Here is a 19,930-nt window from a genome sequence, read left to right as displayed (position 1 = left end):
GAGGGGTCCTCAACTCCACCAGCTTGCAGGCCACTCAGCAGCTGAGCTTTTTAAAAGACGGGGGGGAAAGTTCTAGCTTAAATTACCCTAGTTGTTCTGTAGAGTGTAAAGTGGTGAGAATTGGCAGGGGAGGGGGATGCGGGTTTTACGCTACTGGCTTTAGTGAGCATTGTCATAATGTAGGCTAAAGCATCTTGGGAGAGCTCTTTGCTTTTTGTGCAAATTCAATCAGTCTTGAGGGGTTTTAACAAGACATTAAGAGTGTGTGTGTGTGTGTGTGTGTGTGTGTGTGTGTGTGTGTGTGTGTGTGTGTGTGTGTGTGTGTGTGTGTGTGTGTGTGTGGTGGGGGGGGGGGGGGTCTATTCAAAAAAGAAAGGTCAAACTAAATTATTTTCACTCCCAGCGGTAATGAGCCATCAGGCCATTGGGAGACACAGTCCTTTAAATGGCCTAAATCCTGAGCCTGAATCTTTAAAATGTCTAAAGTACAATTCAAGCTCTGAATTGAAAATGTTTTTTGTTAGCAAAGATCGACGCAGAAATGCCCGTGTGACTCAGATCACTCGCTGCTCCTGACTTTGAAGTTAAGAGACAGTCAGACAGAGGCTGACTAATGTTAGGGTTCTGTGGCAGAGTAGAGTCCAAACTAGAAATGAGTCAGGTCAAACAAAAAAAAAGTACAAAAAGTACAGTAGAGAGCCTGGTAAGTCTCAGACAGAAAACAAAATTGTTAAAAATGGCCATCACAATCCCCCAGATGTCAAGGTAATGTCTTCAAATGTTTTGTTTTTGTCTGACCAACAGTTTAAACCCCATATATATTTAATATTTAGCCTAACGTTTCCTAACATTACCTAGCATGAACCACCATGAGCTATACCAGACCGAGGAGGGCTCTAGCTGTAAACCTGAGTGCAATAAATTGAGCAACAGTGTTTGTTTTTTTAATTTTATTTGTTAGATGACATGTGTTACTTCTTCTCTCCACAAATGTCTCAATCAATGTCCACATATCTCCATTTAAAATCAAAACAGCATTGCAATAAACACAAGCGGATCACTTAGATTAGACTGTCTATGGCAACAGTAACTGTTTGCTTTGCACAGTGTGAGGATAAACAGTGCACTGAACTGATAGCAGCCAAATCTGGCTAATATTGCTGAAACAAAGTGGAATCACAATTCACAGTTTCTAACCTGCTGCTAACACTCCTTCTAAATGGACCAAAGTTGCCATCTGTTGCTGCATGTTACAGTAACTGGACATTAATTCGGGAGCATGAATTATTAATTTGTGACCACAAGACTACAGTTATCATTGGACATAAAGACCTATTTCTACTGGCTCTTGAGTTTCAGAATTCTCTATGAAAGCCACAACAATGATATTTACTGATGAAATGTAATGAATGTCAGAGAAAAGGGGATTTTAATCTACTCTGATGGACTATTACATACAGTATTAGGCTAATGTGTATGTGGTACTATAGCTATTGCCTTTGCTGAACCCTGTGATGGATTACCTGACTGGACAGCAGCAATCTGAATCAGAGCTGCAGTATAGGAGGAATGAAACCTTTGTTGAGATGCACCCAGAGCTCTGTGTTTGGAGCTGTGCGTTCTTGCTGACTGGAGCATGTGGTGGCTGTGCAGGGGAGGGCTATGCCAGCTGGCTCCACTGCTTTCTGTGATAGGAAGGTCTGACATATGATGCAGCAAAAAACAACCTGACTAACTCCAGTAAATACCATCCTTGCTACTAAATAAGGACGGGCATTTATTTGTGATGTGGCGAAATAAATTTGGGTGGAAAGTTGCAATGATGATCAACTGACTAAAACTCTTTTGCTCTCACACGGTGGCTGCAGAGGTTATGCCTTGCAATACCTTACGGTTTTAAACAACCTAATAAACAGAGAGGATCAATATCTGTAATGGTAGTCTATGAGGGACAAGCCATGACAAATCAATTAGGCAGCGGGGGTTTTATGGGTGAAACGAACATCAGGATTCTAATTTAGTCAAAACCCTTGAACTAAAACAAAATATACTGCTCCGTGGATTACTTACAAACAGAGACACTACTGGCACAGGCAGTCTCTCTATAAACTAGCAACCTGTCAAAATATATCCATTAATCAATTAAAACTAGAATCTATGAAATCTATCAATTACATCCCACAGTTTTAAGTGCTTCTGTTTTCAAATGAGGCTTTTATATGTAAAGTCCATAGATGTCCCCCCGATGCTGCCATAATGTATCTTGTATTACTACATTTTTAAAAAGCATTTTAAAAAAAATAGCAATTTTCCTTAAATTGTGCCCTACCTTTTCACTGAAAAAATGGTTCTTGTCAGTACATTTTTGTCAAGTTGATTTGAATTTGTTTTATGAAGTTTAGCTTTTGAACAGTAGCGTGGATGACGGGGAGAATTTGATCCTAGAGGTAAAGAGAGGGACATGAATTGATCAGTTGGAAAGGTACTTTTTGAAGTCAATACAGTGGCCTTTTCAGCAAAGGCAACCCTAAGAACAACACCCTAACGCTTCTTTTGAAGGCATATATATTTGGATTTCTGGTATGTTGACGGGAAATGCGTCAAATAGAGGCGGAACAGGGGAAAAGGCCTAATGTCAAGACAGCGAGTTTGTGCTACATCAGTTGGACAAAAACTCTGCTGCATAGTTCATCGAGGAGACAACTTTCATGATGTGAATGCCGGTGTTACATTTCTAGTGACAGTATTTTGTGTTCTGATCTGTCGATGTTTGTACGTTCCTGCACAGAGATTCTTTAGTCAGTAACCTCATGAACTTTTAGAAAAATATCGAGGGAGAAAAAGAGAAGCCAGGAAGAAGCCCAGCTAAAGGATAGAGGATACGGTTTTCAATGCTACTTGTAGGGTTTCCCTTTAAACATGTAGCTGTAAAATTTGTGTAAATTATGTGATTTTGTGCTCTCATTCAGAGCAATTTGAGAGTGCACACCAAAATCCCGACTTTATGCTTTCAGCAAGTTAGGGAGGTAATTCTGATAGTGAGCAGCTTTGAGGCAAAGGACCTTGACAATGTCAAATATCCATCCCATATGCCGTATTTAATTTACAAGTGGGCCCTAAAGTGTATTTTCTGCCACTAGGAATGGCAATATCACTCAACTATTTACTGGCAGAACCATTTGCCCTTCTCTGTCTCATTCTGACTTAAAAAAAGACTTGTTTCTCGCTGGAGGAAGACCAAAAGTGAAAAGTGAAATATTAATGCCATCAAGGTGAACGTTAAGAGTCAGTTTCCTCTTAACGCTCCTTGCTGTGTGTCTCCAGCTCTGAGACGGAGTGATGTTTCCATACACGTTGTTGCTCTCTGAAAAGCCTCTTACTCCACATACACACACACACACACACACACACACACACACACACACACACACACACACACACACACACATATACATATACACCCTCTGATTTTATCTCTCTCTCTCTCTCTCTCATCCACACAAATACTCATACTCTCTCTCACACATACACATACACACAGCTGGATTTGTTTTCTCTGTGATGAGAGGGATTATGGGATAAAGGAGGCGAGGCCACAGCAGTTTAGTTCAGTTTGGACCAAAGCTGCTCTCAGCAGCAGCAGCAGCAGCACAATGACAAACACAGATAAATGTCTGGCTACACACTGGAGATCTGCACAGCCGTTAACGCCACGGCCTCTGTATATTTTGAGCACAAGAGCCTCTGATTGTGATTCTGAAGTGGCGGTGGATCTGTTTTTCTTTCGGATGACTGAAGATCAGCAGAAACACAAGCGGCAACAGAATCGAGATGAGTTCAACTCAAAAGCCCTAGAGTGTTGAAGTGGATCTATTGCCTGTTTTTGTTGTTTTTTTTTGCAGTTGGTTTTAATGGAAGAAAGGAAGATATGTGTATTTCTTGAGACAACTGATGTATCATTTAGTAAGCTTTTTTCCTTCTACATGACAGCTGATCAGCAGGATGACTGAAAGGGTCTGATAGTGTTTTACACTTTTCATCTAAGGCCAATTTTCTTTTTCACACGCTGCAAGCTGTGACATGACTGACTGATGTATTCAACCCATCAACAGCACAATATGGGACTCGATCAGCTGGAGTCTTACGGTGATGATGTCCTTGTCTAGTACGCATTTTCTTCTATTTTAAGAATTTGTATTGACTGCAGAGCATATGACTGATCAATTTGGGGCCTTTGCTTTCAATGGGATATATCCCAGAGCTGAAACTGTGACGTGTGAGGGCTCTCTGCTATAAAGCACACAGTAGAGAATATGCTGCGTAACAGAATATCGGCCTGAATCTTGGCACTGAAATGCCATCAATCTATTCATTGTTACTGTAGCTATGCATCAGCTTGCTATCATGTATATGAGGTCAGGACAATAAACTCCTCCTCGAGGTTTATGGCTGTGTGGGAGGAAGTGTTCTCTAAAATAAATCAAATATGGGTATGAAGTGCATACTGTAGATGCTTGAATTCTGTGGCATTTCTCCAGGCTTGATGATCTTTTATTGCATTTGTGATTATTTCTGTGGAGAGTTTTACGATCTGTGCATGATTAGTCACTATAGCATGTGGGGCTTAACTCGGTGACTCAGGAGGGTGGTCTGTTCAATTCTCATTATAGCACCACATTGGGATCTCTTCACCACATTGGAGCTCCCTCTGTCTCTCCACCATCTCCTGAAACCCTCAGTGACATTATTTGAGTAATCTGCATTAACCGAATCAGCTATCACATCAGTGCGTACGTACACTTTTGCAGAGCAAATACATCAGTGCATGCCCGTACATGCAGCCATTGATCGCCTATCTACAGACCCGATGAGCCTTTATTTGACTGCGGTCGATTGCACTAAGCAGTGCTATCTCGTACTGCAAGCCACTCACGGAGACACAAGAGGTCACATTAATTGGGCGGAAAGGGATCTAACTGGAGCTGTATGGCCATTTCCATTATAAATTCACCTTTTGATTCTTCTCTTAAATGATTTCACACTTGAAATAAGTAAATGCATGTGCTGTGATGTTTATGTAGGAGTTCTGTTCTCTGTGGATCATCTTCCTGCATAAAAGCCTTCTAATCAATCTAAAGATTGCTATTTAAAGTCGAAACCGGAAGTTTCACTTAAATGTTGTTAAATGTTTGTTTTTACTAGAAGTGACTTATGTGCAGGTGGAGTAAGGTACTTTTGTGTGTTCTCAAAAATGACCATCTCACCAGGTTCACTCTGCTATGATTCAAGATACTGGTCCTTGTTTGTCTATATATTTTCTAAAACAAAACAAATACTAAGTAGGAAGCGGTTTTACTTCACTGCTCAGAAAGTGTATTTGAGATTGAAACTCTTGAAAAGACTGAAACTAATTATCTTCCACACCACACTGACAAAAACATGATACATGATGATCAAATGCTGATTTTCCCTCTTCTTTTTGTCCTTTTTGTTTCAGCCATAAGAACAAAATGTCGGGCTGGCCGCCCCCTGGCCCAGGCTCCTGGGGTGGACTGCAGGGGCCTCCATACAGCTGGGACAGCATGAACAGCACCAGGGAGGGACGGGACTTCCTCACCAAGTATGTCCAGTATGATCATAAACACCAGCATGCAGGGATGATGCACAATCATCATTATAGAGTCCCCACAGTTGCATAATTGCATTATGAAGTTCCACTGGAGAAGCAGTGGTAGTGCAGGGTTCAAAAGTTGTTTTATCTGACTAACGTTGCATTGTTTTGAGTTTTTCCTTAAACCTGCCTATTCCCAAAATTATTAGTTTAATCACGAACGTACTTTAATGAGCCAGTGTTATGGGTGTTGTTTCACCTTCCCCTTCTTCCCTACATGCACAAAAAGTAGCCATTGTTCAGGTCATTTGGCATTCCACGTGTGCGTTCAGTGTCAGTTGTCTGTGTTAATTTGTTATGCAGGAAGAAACTTTCAGCCAAATCCTCAAGTTGGGCCTGCATTGATGGTTTGGCATACAGAACATTCTGCACAATAAATCCAGAATACATGTAAACACTGTGGAGCAGGCTCTGTGTGAGGCAGACGTGTCTGATTTTGGAAAGCTGCGATCCAATTAACTTGCATTGACATGATGTTTTTGATGCACAAATTGCTTTATGCGGTGGTAAAACTATACTGGGAATGAATTGACTGTGGATGGTTTCCTTCTCCACTTATACTCATCATTTTTCCACCAGTTACCTTTCCTCCTCTTCTACTTTTCCACTTTGCCACTTGTTATCTTGTTTTCTTTCTTCTCCATCTTGTCTTGCACTTCTACTTCTCGCTGATCGTTTTCCTCTGATCTTTTTGAAATTTTCATCCCTCTTTATATCTCCTCTCTTCATCTATTTTTTATCTATTCTCTTCTCTTCACCCCTATATGGCCTCCTCCTGTGTTCTCCTTTTTCTCTTTGACCTTTCCTTTACCTCTGTCCTCTTCGCTTTGACCCCTCAAATGCAATACTGATAAAGTAAAACATTCATCACTGGGCCACACACTACGATTATTTTCAATACTCCTCCCAATATCTTCTGTTCTTGTTTCCATTTTCTCTCCTGCTCTCCTGCCCTCTTACGATACTGCATATCCTCCGATCCTTTCTCCATACATTCTGTTATTTGTATCTTATTTCCTCTCCTCCTTTCATTTCCTTTTTCTTCGTTTTATCTCTCGTCTTGTCTGCCCCTTTTCTCCTCTTTCTGCCACTCCACCATTCAATTCTCCCCCTTCTCATCATCATGATGGGGGAGTCAAATATGACAGGGGAGACAGCTCTGGTTATGTGGCTTTGTTCCCAGAGAAAAGCTGTTGGCTTTAGAAGAGGTGACGCAGATTAAGTATCACAATTGGATTTGTGCGAGACAGAGAAAGAAAGAGAAAAGGGAGTGAGAGTGAGGAAAGGCAATAGTTGATTTAACTATATTGGACAGATAATTCCCCTAACCTTACCTAACATGGTCTAGCAGGTTTTTCAGGTTCTTCACTCAAGTGTCAGTGTATTTATTTTTTGCACAGGCAGTGTATACAATTTAAAGGTTTTGCAGTAGATTTAATTGGATAAATGATTTCACTGTGTAATCATATGCCTGCCTTTGTGGATGCTCACAAACGTAAATAGTTGCAAGCTTACCTGAGTGTATGCTTTATAAACACCGCCAACTGCTCTGGTGCAGTATTCCCCACTCACGCCCAATATTGGTCCCTTTTTCATTGGTGTTACATTGCCTCAGATGGATGTACAGGTGGACAATATGGATAAAATGATGTAACATAAATTATGACGTTCGTATATCAAGATATTGTACATTTCTAGAATTTCCACTGAGCAACTGTCAATAGATAAAATACCAGGCAGGAGTATCTTTTTTACATTACATTTAATACATTTAGTAGGTGCTTTTATCCTAAGTGACTTTCAATAAGTGCATTCATCCTCCTAAGGAACACATTACTACACTAAGTATATATCATCTTAATAAACAAGTATGTGCTTGTTTAGGATGCACTAAGTGCTTAGTATGATCTATATTTAGGGCTGGGTACCGAATTCAATACTTTTTATGCACTACTGGTATTGGTAGTGGTATCGAACATTTTTGAAAGATACCCAGCTCTACTCATACTATGAAAAGGTGGTTCCTTAGTGAGGAAGGAGCAAATTCCAGTTGTTTTCACCACTGCATCCCTTCCCCTGAAGGACCACAAGTTGTTCTTTAGGTGGTTTCTTGACATCCGCTCTGAGATGTATACCTGACAGTGATGCATACTTCTGCCTAAGTGTCGAATTAGGGGAGTGACAAGTTTAATAGGCCCACCTGAACAAAGTAAAGTACCTGAAAAATCAAAGTCACATTGATATAAAAATCCTGCAAATCCAACATTGTCATGAATCAGTTCTTATCATGAATTTGTAAGAGAAAGAAGGTTAGTTTGACAGTAGAAGTAAAATACAAAAACTTGGCCAAATTAGTATAGTCTCACTGTACATAATCTTAATATCAAACCAGCCCTTCTCATACGCATAGTTAAAGTATGTGGTGCCAGGTGGCTAAGACCAGGTTAGCTAGGTCAATTGAGCTTGTTATGTAACTGTGACATGCTACTCTTTGACCTGGACTGTATTACATCTTTTTTGGTTACTCATGGTAGTTAGTCCTTTGAAACTTACTTGTAAAATTGATATTGATATTGATAATAGGTATTCCTAGTATAAATCGACAACGTTTCATTTATGGGATAGTTCCGGTGTCACTGGAAGTTCCGCCAGATGTTCTTCATTTTCGGCCAGATGTCTGTTACCTTCCGCTTTCTTTGTGTTGGCGTTCTAAACTCCTGTCGTTTTGTGAGGACTATGGTTAACTGCTCCTCAGATCTCTGCAGGGTACCTGCATCTGTCCAATCTGAGTTTTCTGTTGCACGACTAAAACAACTTTTGAACGTACACATGTTCCACCAACCTCCTCCAACAAGTTCCTTCCTGAGGCTATTTTAATGAGGCACCGTTGCTGCATCCGGCGCTTAGTGCCGCCCAAGACGATTGTGATTGTGATTGGTTTAAAGATATGCCAATAAACCAGTGCACGTTTTTCTCCCATCCCGGAATGTTGTGTGGATGGGCCAGACCTTCCTCCGCAGCGCTGTGGAGATAGGTCTGGCAATGCGAGAATGTTATTCCCAACTTTTTCTAACTGATTATTATTCCACTAATATTTGTCAGTACCTGGCTACTAAAATATAGTGCATGGCTATGCATGCTTTTCCCATTCTTCCATGACTAGCAGCAACACCAGGATTTGGCCTTTTGTCTTTAGCTTTCCGCAGACCCCCATGACATCCTAGCTCTGCCCTCCCGTGGGATTAAACCCCACTGACCCTGACAGGGAAGATGAGGCCACATCACAGATTGGAACATGCTTCATTACAGACAGATTTAGTTTGAGAGTTCTGCGCCGTATGTACAATGCAGATCAATGTGGTAATGAGAGACAGAATGAGAAAGCGCAAGAGGGAAAGAAGGTGGTGGAGATTAAGACTGATCCGGATTGGAGATAAAGTTGCATTCCGGATGGTTGGAACATGCTTCATCATCAGGGCAGATTTAGGCAAAGCTGCAGGTTTATATATTGTAATAACTAGATAAATATCCATAGGTAGAGCCACATTGGTCATGCAAAATGTGAAAACAATATTTCCTTATGAAATAAAAAAAAAAAAGATAGTGTAGTTGCAAACAGTTAAAACATGTGACAAATGTGATGTGAAGGTTAGGATGGATGATATTCTCTCTGCTGTATGGACAGTAAAGGCAGACAAAAGATGGAATGGATGTTGGCTGGGTAACAATGGACACCATGTACTGGAACCTAATGTGCAGGAAGCAATGGCTGCCAAGGGAGCTTTTTAAACTGTGAAAGAGGGAGGGAGGTAGAAATAGATAGAGAGAGAAAATGAGTGAACACCACTGAAAGCATATATCATGTCTTAATTAACAGGCAAACTGCATTTTCAGTGTCCCAGTCGAGACAGGCATCTGAGGTTCAGCAAGCAGGGAGGTTTAATTAAATATGGCACATTTACATATAAGTGGTGCTCTCATGAGTGACTTGCAGTGAGTCACAGAAAAGGACAATGTGATATTTCACCAATGTTAACCCACATTAAAGTTGCAGTAAATGTTGGTTTAGTCTCTCCGAAAAAGCAAAGACTTTTCTCTAGACCCACTATGTCGCATCATTCAACATACATACGGGTAAAATCAACATGAAAAGCTGCAGGGAAAAATAAATAAATAAATAGTCATTTCTAAAGAGCAAAATGCAACACAGTCACTGTTGCTCAGCTGGAAACGTTCCTGATCTGGCCATGCATCATTATTAATATCACTTTATCCACCGTAGCGTAAAACTGAAAAACCAAGAGCCCCGGGTCTTTGTGAATCACAACCACATAGATATGTATATGACTGTTGAAACAAAGTCGTAATTATGCACTTGATGGCTACATACATGATATTGTGCAGACCTTTTGGACCTTTACACATTAATATTGAATACTTGTGACTTGGCTAAATGATCAGTACACTTTTATTTGGAATAGTCTGCAGACTTGTAAGTGGATATAAGAGGCAAATTGGTTCCAGATTGCAGATCGGAGACATTTTATGAATGCAGGACCTGTGCTCTATTTTATAAGTGGCTCTTAAGCATAAAATGTTGTGCTAATGACCAAACCTGAGCCAAGGCTCTGACAGCTGATCCGATGGCTCAAATCGTTCATTCAAAGTTTAATTTTTTCTTGCAGAGCTAAAACTAATTTCGAGTGTAGGAATGAATGAATGATTTGATTGAATTTTAATGTGCACTAAGAGACCCTCCTTTAACAAGCAGGACAGGTTTAGGTAACAGTTATTGAGCCCATTACCGACTGCACATCTTCTTGAAGAGAAACTTATTCGCTGACTCATTTTACATCACTCTGGATAAGTGGGTCAGCAAACTGGCCAACTGTAAGTGAATCAAAGTCAAAGTGAATTGTACGATGTCATGTTTCCTTTATTTCTTTTACCACATAAATATTTTGGTTAAATGTCTCTCAGTCACCATGTTCCTCCTCTCCTTTATTTTCCAGCCATGTGTCCCAGAGCAGTTCCCTGGAGGAGGTTCACCTGGACGGGGTCCCCCCCGCCCCTCGCCTGGTAGAGATGAGACGGGACCCAGTCCTGGGCTTTGGTTTTGTGGCAGGCAGTGAGAAACCAGTGGTGGTCCGTTCTGTCACACCAGGTAGGCGTTATGCTCTGCTGGCTATATCGCCAAAGTCAGAAATGGTCAAATCCAACACATTGGGTCTTCTAAATCATATATTTAATAGAATGAACCGGCAATACTGAAACATTAAATAAAAAAAACTGTAACAAAACAAAGTAGGAAAACAAGCCCTGATACATCCAGGTATGCATGTTAAAATATTGCATTGAGCTACTTCATTAGTTCCTCCTTACTGTTTGCTGTAATCTGTGCAAATGGTTGCTATAATGGTTGTTTAAGTCAAGTCAAGTCAACTTTATTGTCAATTCTGCAATATGTGCCAGACATACAGAGCAATTGAAAATACTCCGACCCACAGTTTAAAAGGAAACCATGCAGACGGTTGACTTCTCCAGACTATGATTGCACAAGAAAGTACTATTGACCCCACAAATCAAAGAAAATAAACAAAATAATAATTATTTTTACTGGAAGTATTGTTTATTTTGGTTGATTGGCTGATTGCCAAATTGCCAAACCACTGCTTACAGAGTCCTATCAGCTGTCAGCTCCAGTGGCTGCACAGACACACACAGTGATTAGGCAACTCAATAATCAATCGGCGCTGAATTCCAAGCAGACAATTGAACTAATGAATATTCTATTTAGAGTTGTTTGCCAAGGAAAGGAATATGTGTGCTTGAGGACGCAGCAGTTTATCAAACACCTATTGCATGTGTCAGGAGACGGACACACCCAAATTACTTGTAAGCTGACACATTTATATGCACAATATCACACACGTTAGCAGCTTCCATTCAGTTGTTCTTCCACTGATTCATTTCTAAACAAAGTGTGTGTGTGTGTGTGTGTGTGTGTGTGTGTGTGTGTGTGTGTGTGTGTGTGTGTGTGTGTGTGTGTGTGTCAACTATGGCTTGTTTGCATGTGTTTGTGTGCATGTAGGAGGTCCATCAGAGGGTAGGCTGTTGCCAGGCGATGAGATCATCATGATCAACGATGAACCCGTCAGCTCAGCTCCTAGAGAGCGAGTCATCGACCTCGTCAGGTGAATACAAAAAACGTGGGGACACTGTGGTCTGTGTCAGTGTTCAGTTCAGGTTATTCAGGTGGTGGATTTTGTAAACCCAAACCCTGTACTGAAGGTTATTGATAACCTAAATTTAAAGGGCCAGTTCACTCGTATTACGAAAAAGACATTGTTCTGCTTAGCTCTAGTGGTATTCAGCCATGCACATAGTTTTATCTGTCCAAATTTTGAGATATCCTCTCTCTGGTGAGTGGAATTAATTTGCATGAGAGTGAGAATAATTTGGGGGAACTGACTCTTTGAAATCTGTCAAAAGCTATAAAATCCAATGCCTGATGCACATACATGTACAGTTTTAAAACATAAATTGGCTTAATATTCCAACCCACATCCTGCAATATTGAATTTTGAACATTATAAAAAATGTAAACCAGTTTGAAACATTTAAAGGTCCCATATGATGCTCAATTTCAGGTTTATATTTGTATTTTGGGTTTCTACTAGAACATGTTTACATGCTTTAATGTTCAAAAAACACATTATTTCTTCTCATACTGTACTGAATGGCTCCGTTTTAGCACCTGTCTCTTTAAGTCCCCTTCCCAAAAAAGCCCATTCTGCTCTGATTGGTCAGCGTTTACGGGTCTTCACCATCTGCACTGTTATTGCAGCCAAGGAATGACTACAACGGCACTGAAGCAACACTTTCTACTTATATATAGTATAGTTGTTACATCACAACCTTACAGAAATCCTGACCGCTCGTTCAAAGGCGCCGTTTCTGAATATGGGCTGTGTGCATTTCTCTGTGGATTGAGTGTTTTGATACTTTCAGAGTATTTACGTAGCACCTCAACCTGCTTTATAATAAAAAAACAATATGGGATCTTTAAAATGGCAGGTTTAATACTGATCATAGCACAAAAACAGTAACAGTGAAACAAAGTCATTATCATTAATTTGTTTTGAAAATGTCATCTTTAATTTCACAAAAAACTCTAATGAAGTGCTTGCCAAGTATTAGTAATGCTCTACTCATTTGCTCATCACACAAGCATAGTCATCATCACATAACATTCAGACAAATAAATATTCTGCATTAATAAGAAAGCAAGCGCTTGTTGTTATTTCGATGCACTCAGTTTAGCGCGACTGAAGTCTTATTTTTTGATTCACCAGAAATACTGTTACATTTTTAAAATGGGAAAATAATGAGTGTATGTGTAGTTATGTGGAAGTGGTGATTGCCACAGGCGTCTCATTCCATTTCAGCCAAGCTAATCAAGTTCCTTTTCGCTTATCTGCCATTGTTGTTCACTGTGATTGTTGTTTTGTGATGATTTTGTTGACTCCGTGATTTGTGGTCTTCTCGCTTTAGGAGCTGCAAAGAATCCATCATGTTGACTGTTGTCCAACCGTTTCCCGTGAGTAGATCAGCTCTTGCAAAATGCACCACAGGGATTGTACTGTATATATCAGATACGTTAATCAAAATGAGGCTTAACTGAAATCCAAGAAAAGGATAATCTATATGTGTTGTTGCTCTGAATACAATGTTTTGTTTCCATTTGCCATATTTGCTCTCTTTATCTAGGCTTATAAACCACTTTCCCTAAACACATTCATTCACTATACAGGTTACTACAGGTTGCATTTTTTAAAATGGATACTTTTGCCACAATAATGATACATTTATATGATTATCAGAAACAAAAACATGATCATGATGACTCTGTATTCTTTATTCCATGCTAGGGATGTTGCAGCATTTCTCTGAATTCTCATAACCGTACTCGGAAAAAATAAGTTCAACTCCATGAATTTCATTGTCCACCCTTAATATCATATTTTGGGAGGTATAGATTTGTGGCTTGTACCTGCAACTTTCTCAAAGTTTAGGCAGGCCTTGACTCCCCTCCAAGCCTGTTAAACTCTGTCCTGCATTTAAAGGATAAGGCTGGTGATATTCTATATTTTTCGTATTGTCCCTAAATTCCATGAAAAGAGCCTTTTGCTTTAAAGGGGATTAAATGATAATCTTGTATTCCTCCAACTAAATGCATTCATCCTCCTCCTCTTAAGGTTGTGTGGTGTTGCACCAGGGTTGTGTTTCTTGTAAAATTGCACATAGAAAATGTTTGCACTTTCCCAATTTCAAGAAATTAGTGTTTATTGTGTTGATGTTTCATCCATTTTCCCAATGTTATAGCTAATGTGCTGGAAACCGTTTTTTTCCCCACTTCATTTGTGCTTGTGTTTATGCTTCTCTTTATCTCTCTCCCTCCATCTGTCTGTCTCTTACTTCCTCTTTCCCTCCTTTCTCTCTCTCTCTCTCTCTCTCTCTCTCTCTCTCTCTCTCTCTCTTTGGACGGTTGCCTCTTAGTCCCCTAAATCAGCGTTCATCAGTGCAGCCAAAAAAGCCATGCTCAAGTCCAATCCGGTCAAAGTGCGCTTTGCAGAGGAGGTCATTATAAACGGCCAGGTTCCAGTCAGTTCTACCACACACACACACACACACACACACACATACACACACACACATACACACACATATGTACTCACACACTTATGTTTGACCTATATAAGCAATGCCAGATGGTTAACACATAAGACGGACAGTTGAGTGAATGCCAGATAAGATAAGACAATCACAAAAATGTGTTATGACATGACACTTTTATGAAATCTGTTCACGTATTAAACCTCACCTGTCTTCTGTTAAAGGGACCTCAAATGCAAAGGATGAAAAGACTGATAATATTCCTCCTTTGCAGAACCCGGTGAAGGACAACTCTCTTCTGTTCATGCCAAATGTCCTGAAGGTCTACCTGGAGAACGGGCAGACAAAGTCTTTTCGCTTCGACAGCAGCACCTCTATCAAGGTGTGTGTGTGTGTGTGTGTGTGTGTGTGTGTGTGTGTGTGTGTGTGTGTGTGTGTGTGTGTGTGTGTGTGTGTGTGTGTGTGTTCCAGCCCTTAAGCAAAATTAGCAGTCTCTGCAGCATGTATAATTTTAAAGGGAGAAATTCATTTAGAGTGCAAATTAGTGTGTCTTGGTGCACACACACAGACAAAACTAAATTCAATCACTGTGTGGGTTCCATTTATTTAGGCAAGGTGGCAAAGAGCATATTCAAATTTCTTGACTTGTAGATTCAGTTTTGATCCACTGTGGCTCCCAGCGTGTAGTTGAAGCAAAAGAGCTGAGTCACTCCTTTTCTCAGCTTCACTGTGAATACTGTTATCTTAACAAGGCTTTTAGTTTAATATTGATTTACAATATCTATTTAGGTCATTAGAACCTTTACTCTGACATACAATGACCTGTATTAGAATGCAATGCTTATATTAAATATATGCTATCATCATCATTTTGTTCATAATATTCATTTGAATCCCACACCAGCATGATTTAAAGTTTATTTTTATTGTCATTGTCAAATTATCGAACTTGCGAATTAGAGGCTATTTTAGTTATGCTACTAAGCTAGCAAGCTCAGCTACTTAGCTATTGCAATAGTTATCCAATGTGAGCTGGTAAGCTAATGTTAGCTAGCTATAAAGGCTAATTTGACTATAGTAGCAGATACAAATGACTGATAAGATGTGGTTCACAGTAAATACATACCTAACAAAAGTAACTAATAAGGAAGAAAGATCCTGATAAATTGACATAGGAAATTAATATTCATTTTTTATCTTGTGGAAAATTGTTGGGAATTCTAAACAGTTACACTAAGAAAAGGAAATATTCTACTATGTATTCTACCTCTGCTTTAAAAATGTATTAAATAAGTGATCAGGCCTGTTGGCAGAAAAACACAGTCTTACACCATCATATTTTGACCTTGTTCTATCATGTTTTACACCTGAGAAATTATTGTCTGAATAAAAGACATGTCCAGAGTTTCAATGGTTGTCTCCACTCCACCCACCGTCTTTTCACATTTCCACATTTTCATCTTTTGAGATTTCTTTTCAAGGTTAATGTTTTGTTAGTCCATGAAGAATGCAAATGTCAAGCACAAAATCTAGATAGTTTAACTTTGCAAATAGGACATGCATAGTGCCATTATGTATTACAAATAATTTCCCTCACTTTTTACTAAGCTGTGTTTTCAGACTGGAACAATGACAAAATAAAGAATACTAGTGGGGCACATATTGCATCATTTCATGTTAGTACAAAACAAAAAAGTACATTGATTTCTTGTATACTACAGTAACTGCAAACATCAACATACTATGATAATACATGCATACATAACTATTAAGCAACTATTCTAACTAAATGTTTATGCGGTGTATTTACTTCAGGATGTGATCCTGACCCTGCAAGAGAAGCTGTCAATCAAATGCATCGAGCACTTCTCCCTGGTGTTGGAGCACAGGACGGAAGGCTCTGGAAGAAAACTGCTTCTCCTGCATGAACAGGAGATGCTTACTCAGGTACGAGATGTTTCCTCTTCCATCACTTTCTTTGTCTTCTTTGAGTCGGACACACAAACACACACACACACACACACACACACACACACACATTCCTGCTCAGTATTCAAGCAGCATTTGAACCCTAGTGTCATTTATCAGCACTGGCACAGCAGGGGCGACAGCTCACATTACACCTACCCTCCCACACACATACACAAATGCACAACCACACACACACACACACACACACACACACACACACACTCATCCACAGTGCCCGCTACATTCGAATGAGGTTGCTGGATCACAAGAGGACAATTTTAATATTCATACCACACAGTTCAGATGTGATGTTCTGCACATGGCACACACACACTGGCAGTGTGACACGCTTGATAAAACATATACACACTATACTGTAATACAGCTGAGTGTCAATCTTGGTGTATGGGAGAAAGCTGGTAGTCCTTGAAATAGAAAATAAACCCCCTCACCCTCTATACACATGCTCATTAAATGGTTTATAACATGTAATCAATATTTAAAAGATGACGCTGGTCTCGTGGTTTTGTCTTGAATAAGAAATTACACAACAACCATGTATTTATGTTGTAAAGTGGTTTGAATAACGGCATGATTATTAATGCTGCTGCTAGTGCCACAACTGCTTTTACAGTCACCAGCGTTGGAATGTAACTAAATACATTTACTGAAGAACTATGCTAAAGTGTAACTTTGAGGTACTTGTACTTTAGTATATCCATTTTACGCTGGTTTGTACTTCTACAACAATACATTTCTGAGGCAAATATTGTACTTTTTACTACACTGTATTTGTTTGTCAGCTATTGTTACTAGTTACTCTGCAGATTGTACATAGCTATAATGATTTCATGGAATATGATGCTTCAGTAATAATTAATCACAATAAAATAAAATATGATAACATAACACTGACAGGAGCCATTCTGCTGCATAATAAATACTTTTGATCCTTAATTATATGTTGCTTATAATACATTCAACTTAAAGCTGCAGTGGCCAAAAATAAATTGCGTACCACAGCTTTGAGTAAGTCATTGGAATGCAGGTAATGGATTATTTTTTCATCATACTATTGCTCAATCAATTTTGTATTGCACTTCTATAAAGTTAGGCGAAATATAAAAATGGATGCAATTAGGCTGACAGGTCCTGACCTTTAGTCCCTAGTGTGGGTCAAGCGCCAATAACACTGGATCCTACAGTTCCCACAATGCAACTCTGTTGGGTCTTACTTTGTACATTAAACCATACCTGCCCTTCTTTCTTGACTTGCACCCAGGATCAGGACTGAAACTAGGTGCAGAGACTAACATGTTTATTAAATTGATGTTATGTTACACATACCACCTTTACACCAATAATGATTGCACTGTAGCACAAACCTGTGGGTTTTTTCGCTGCTTTTTCTTTGTCTGTGCATGTGTTAATTCTTCTGCTCATCGATGACCCTCCATCTATCTCTTTCTCTCTTTCTGTCTCCTTCCTGTCTGTGACCACAGGTGACCCAGAGGCCAGGCTGTGACAAGATGAAGTGTTTCTTTAGGATCAGCTTTGTGCCCAGAGACCCTGTGGAGCTGCTCCGGAGAGACGCTGTGGCATTTGAATACCTCTATGTACAGGTGAGCAAATTTACCAGTAAAGTCCTAAAACCGATTCAGTAAAATACTTTGTCAAGTTTGAGAGGGATACGATCTAGTGCGTGGTTTGGAAATGATTTTTGGTGATTAACAAAGTTACAGAATGGATATTGTCAGGACAACATCCTCATTTTCAAATAAAGTCCTCAAATAAACCCACTCTTGCATAAACTACTTGTCTCTAAAATAATAAATAGCTTTCCCATAGGATTCCTTTGATAATTAGTCAAGTGTAATACCCTGAGAGGAGGAAAGATAATCATCTTTTCTTGCCAGAGTTCACCCTTTTGTGCTTCCGAGTCCTTCATCAGGGACTGGAAACTGTATCCCTTTTAAAGGAATCTCAAACCACAAAGGTTGAGAACAACTTATTTCAGCTCAGCAGGGATGCACTGCTGCTGGAATTATTCGATGGAGTGATGCAATGCACTTCACAAGCCCAAAAACGTGACTTTGGGATTCTTATGTAACTTTGCTTCCTGCTTTGCCATAGAGTTGTAACGATGTGGTCTTGGAACGGTTTGGCCCGGAGCTGAAGTACGATGCTGCGCTACGATTGGCTGCTCTGCAGATGTACATCCTTACCATGACAACCAGACAAAGCCAGAAGGTCTCCCTGAAATACATCCAGTAAGTTTGTGTGCAAATGACGTTGTGTGTTTTGACACTAGCAACATAATCTGTAATGTTACTAAACTGTTGTACAGCCTAGAGCTGCTCCATCATTTATAAATAATAGACTGACTTAGACAAAAAAAAAGTTTTTTGATGGGTTTACAGAAGTTTATCAGGGATTCATTGTCCTATTTCCCTCCTTGGTTAGAGACATCTTCAATTGAGTGTTCTTTTCTGTAACTGACAGTTTGTCTGAGATTAAACGTTATCCAAGGTCTGGTAGAAATACTTTTATTCCAAGAGTGACTTTATGCAGAAAACAATTTCCTCTCAACAGAAAGGAGTGGGGTCTGCCACTGTTTCTGCCTCCCGTCGTGCTGTCCAGCATGAAGGAGAAAAACATCAAGAAGGCTCTGACACACATCCTAAAAACCAACCAGAACCTTGTGCCTCCAGGGAAAAAAGTAAGCAGCTCTCCTTGTCTTTATTTGCCCTTGTTAATAAACTTCTGACACACACACACACACACACACACACACACACACACATGCACACAAACAGCAGTCTCTCTGTTTTTAAGATGCAATATCCTAAAAATAGCATCGCTGTCATGCTCAACCTTGTAAAGGTTCTCACCCTTGTCAACCTAAGACCCTCAATGAAGCCAGCCCTTGAATGCTAATGTGAATAACAAGCAAAATTCATTGTCAAACTGTGTGGATAATAAGATATTCATATCCACACATGTCCCAGTATCAGGGGCCGCTGGCTTTTTAGCTCTTTGTAAAACTGTATTAATGATACGTCCATTGATTCCGTAACACCCATTTTTACTTTGACACGTACAGATCAGCAGCATGCCGAAACAAAATTAACCCATGCAACAGTGTCAACTTAAGCGAGTGATTTACTATCAGCTGTCGTGCAAATAAGGTTAGCTGCACGTTAATCTCAGTTAGACAGTTGGAATACAAGTGTGTTATTTTGGTCTCAGAGAAGACACAAATGCTTCCAAACTGAATTATAGATGCTTGTGGATGAGGCAAAAAAGTACTTTGATTAAAAACCCACAACATTGCTCTTGGTGACATGTTTCTTCGCTATGGGCCCCATAGTTTATTTTGAGTCTATCCCACATATACACCATCATGCTGCCATCACAAGAGCACCAACTATGTATTAATCCTAGCCAAACGTCATGGCTCATAATTCTAAGAACTACAGAGCCCAGCTCTTTTCAGAAATTACTTTGCCTTTTACTTTTGACCCATTTTTAAAGATGGACATCTTTAGTAGTGATGAATGAGTTTGGCCCTAAGTGCCACAGACTGGGCAGGGAAGTAAGAAAGTACTGAGA

At 39.7% G+C, this 19,930-nt stretch overlaps 1 protein-coding gene across 4 annotated transcripts in view; it reads left to right on the top strand.

The window, feature by feature from the left end:
- LOC116044628 (FERM and PDZ domain-containing protein 4-like) overlaps positions 1 to 19,930 on the top strand; it is a 59,850-nt gene that overhangs the window by 30,880 nt on the left and 9,040 nt on the right. For 2 of the 4 annotated variants that reach the window (XM_035998491.1, XM_031291975.2), the window contains exons 2-11: positions 5,498 to 5,620; positions 10,684 to 10,835; positions 11,763 to 11,865; positions 13,226 to 13,271; positions 14,231 to 14,335; positions 14,622 to 14,729; positions 16,163 to 16,294; positions 17,821 to 17,940; positions 18,452 to 18,588; positions 18,911 to 19,037. In XM_035998491.1, the coding sequence (XP_035854384.1) occupies positions 5,498 to 5,620; positions 10,684 to 10,835; positions 11,763 to 11,865; positions 13,226 to 13,271; positions 14,231 to 14,335; positions 14,622 to 14,729; positions 16,163 to 16,294; positions 17,821 to 17,940; positions 18,452 to 18,588; positions 18,911 to 19,037 (1,153 nt within the window). Of the gene's footprint in view, positions 1 to 3,606; positions 4,166 to 5,497; positions 5,621 to 10,683; positions 10,836 to 11,762; positions 11,866 to 13,225; positions 13,272 to 14,230; positions 14,336 to 14,621; positions 14,730 to 16,162; positions 16,295 to 17,820; positions 17,941 to 18,451; positions 18,589 to 18,910; positions 19,038 to 19,930 lie in introns of those variants that run through there. The other 2 variants (XM_035998490.1, XM_035998492.1) reach the window with 2 other exon arrangements.

The sequence above is a fragment of the Sander lucioperca genome, chromosome 24 (assembly GCF_008315115.2).
Source record: "Sander lucioperca isolate FBNREF2018 chromosome 24, SLUC_FBN_1.2, whole genome shotgun sequence".
NCBI classification, from domain to species: domain Eukaryota; kingdom Metazoa; phylum Chordata; class Actinopteri; order Perciformes; family Percidae; genus Sander; species Sander lucioperca.
Note: the sequence above shows the minus strand (reverse complement) of the source record. Positions and strands in the feature narration are given on the sequence as shown.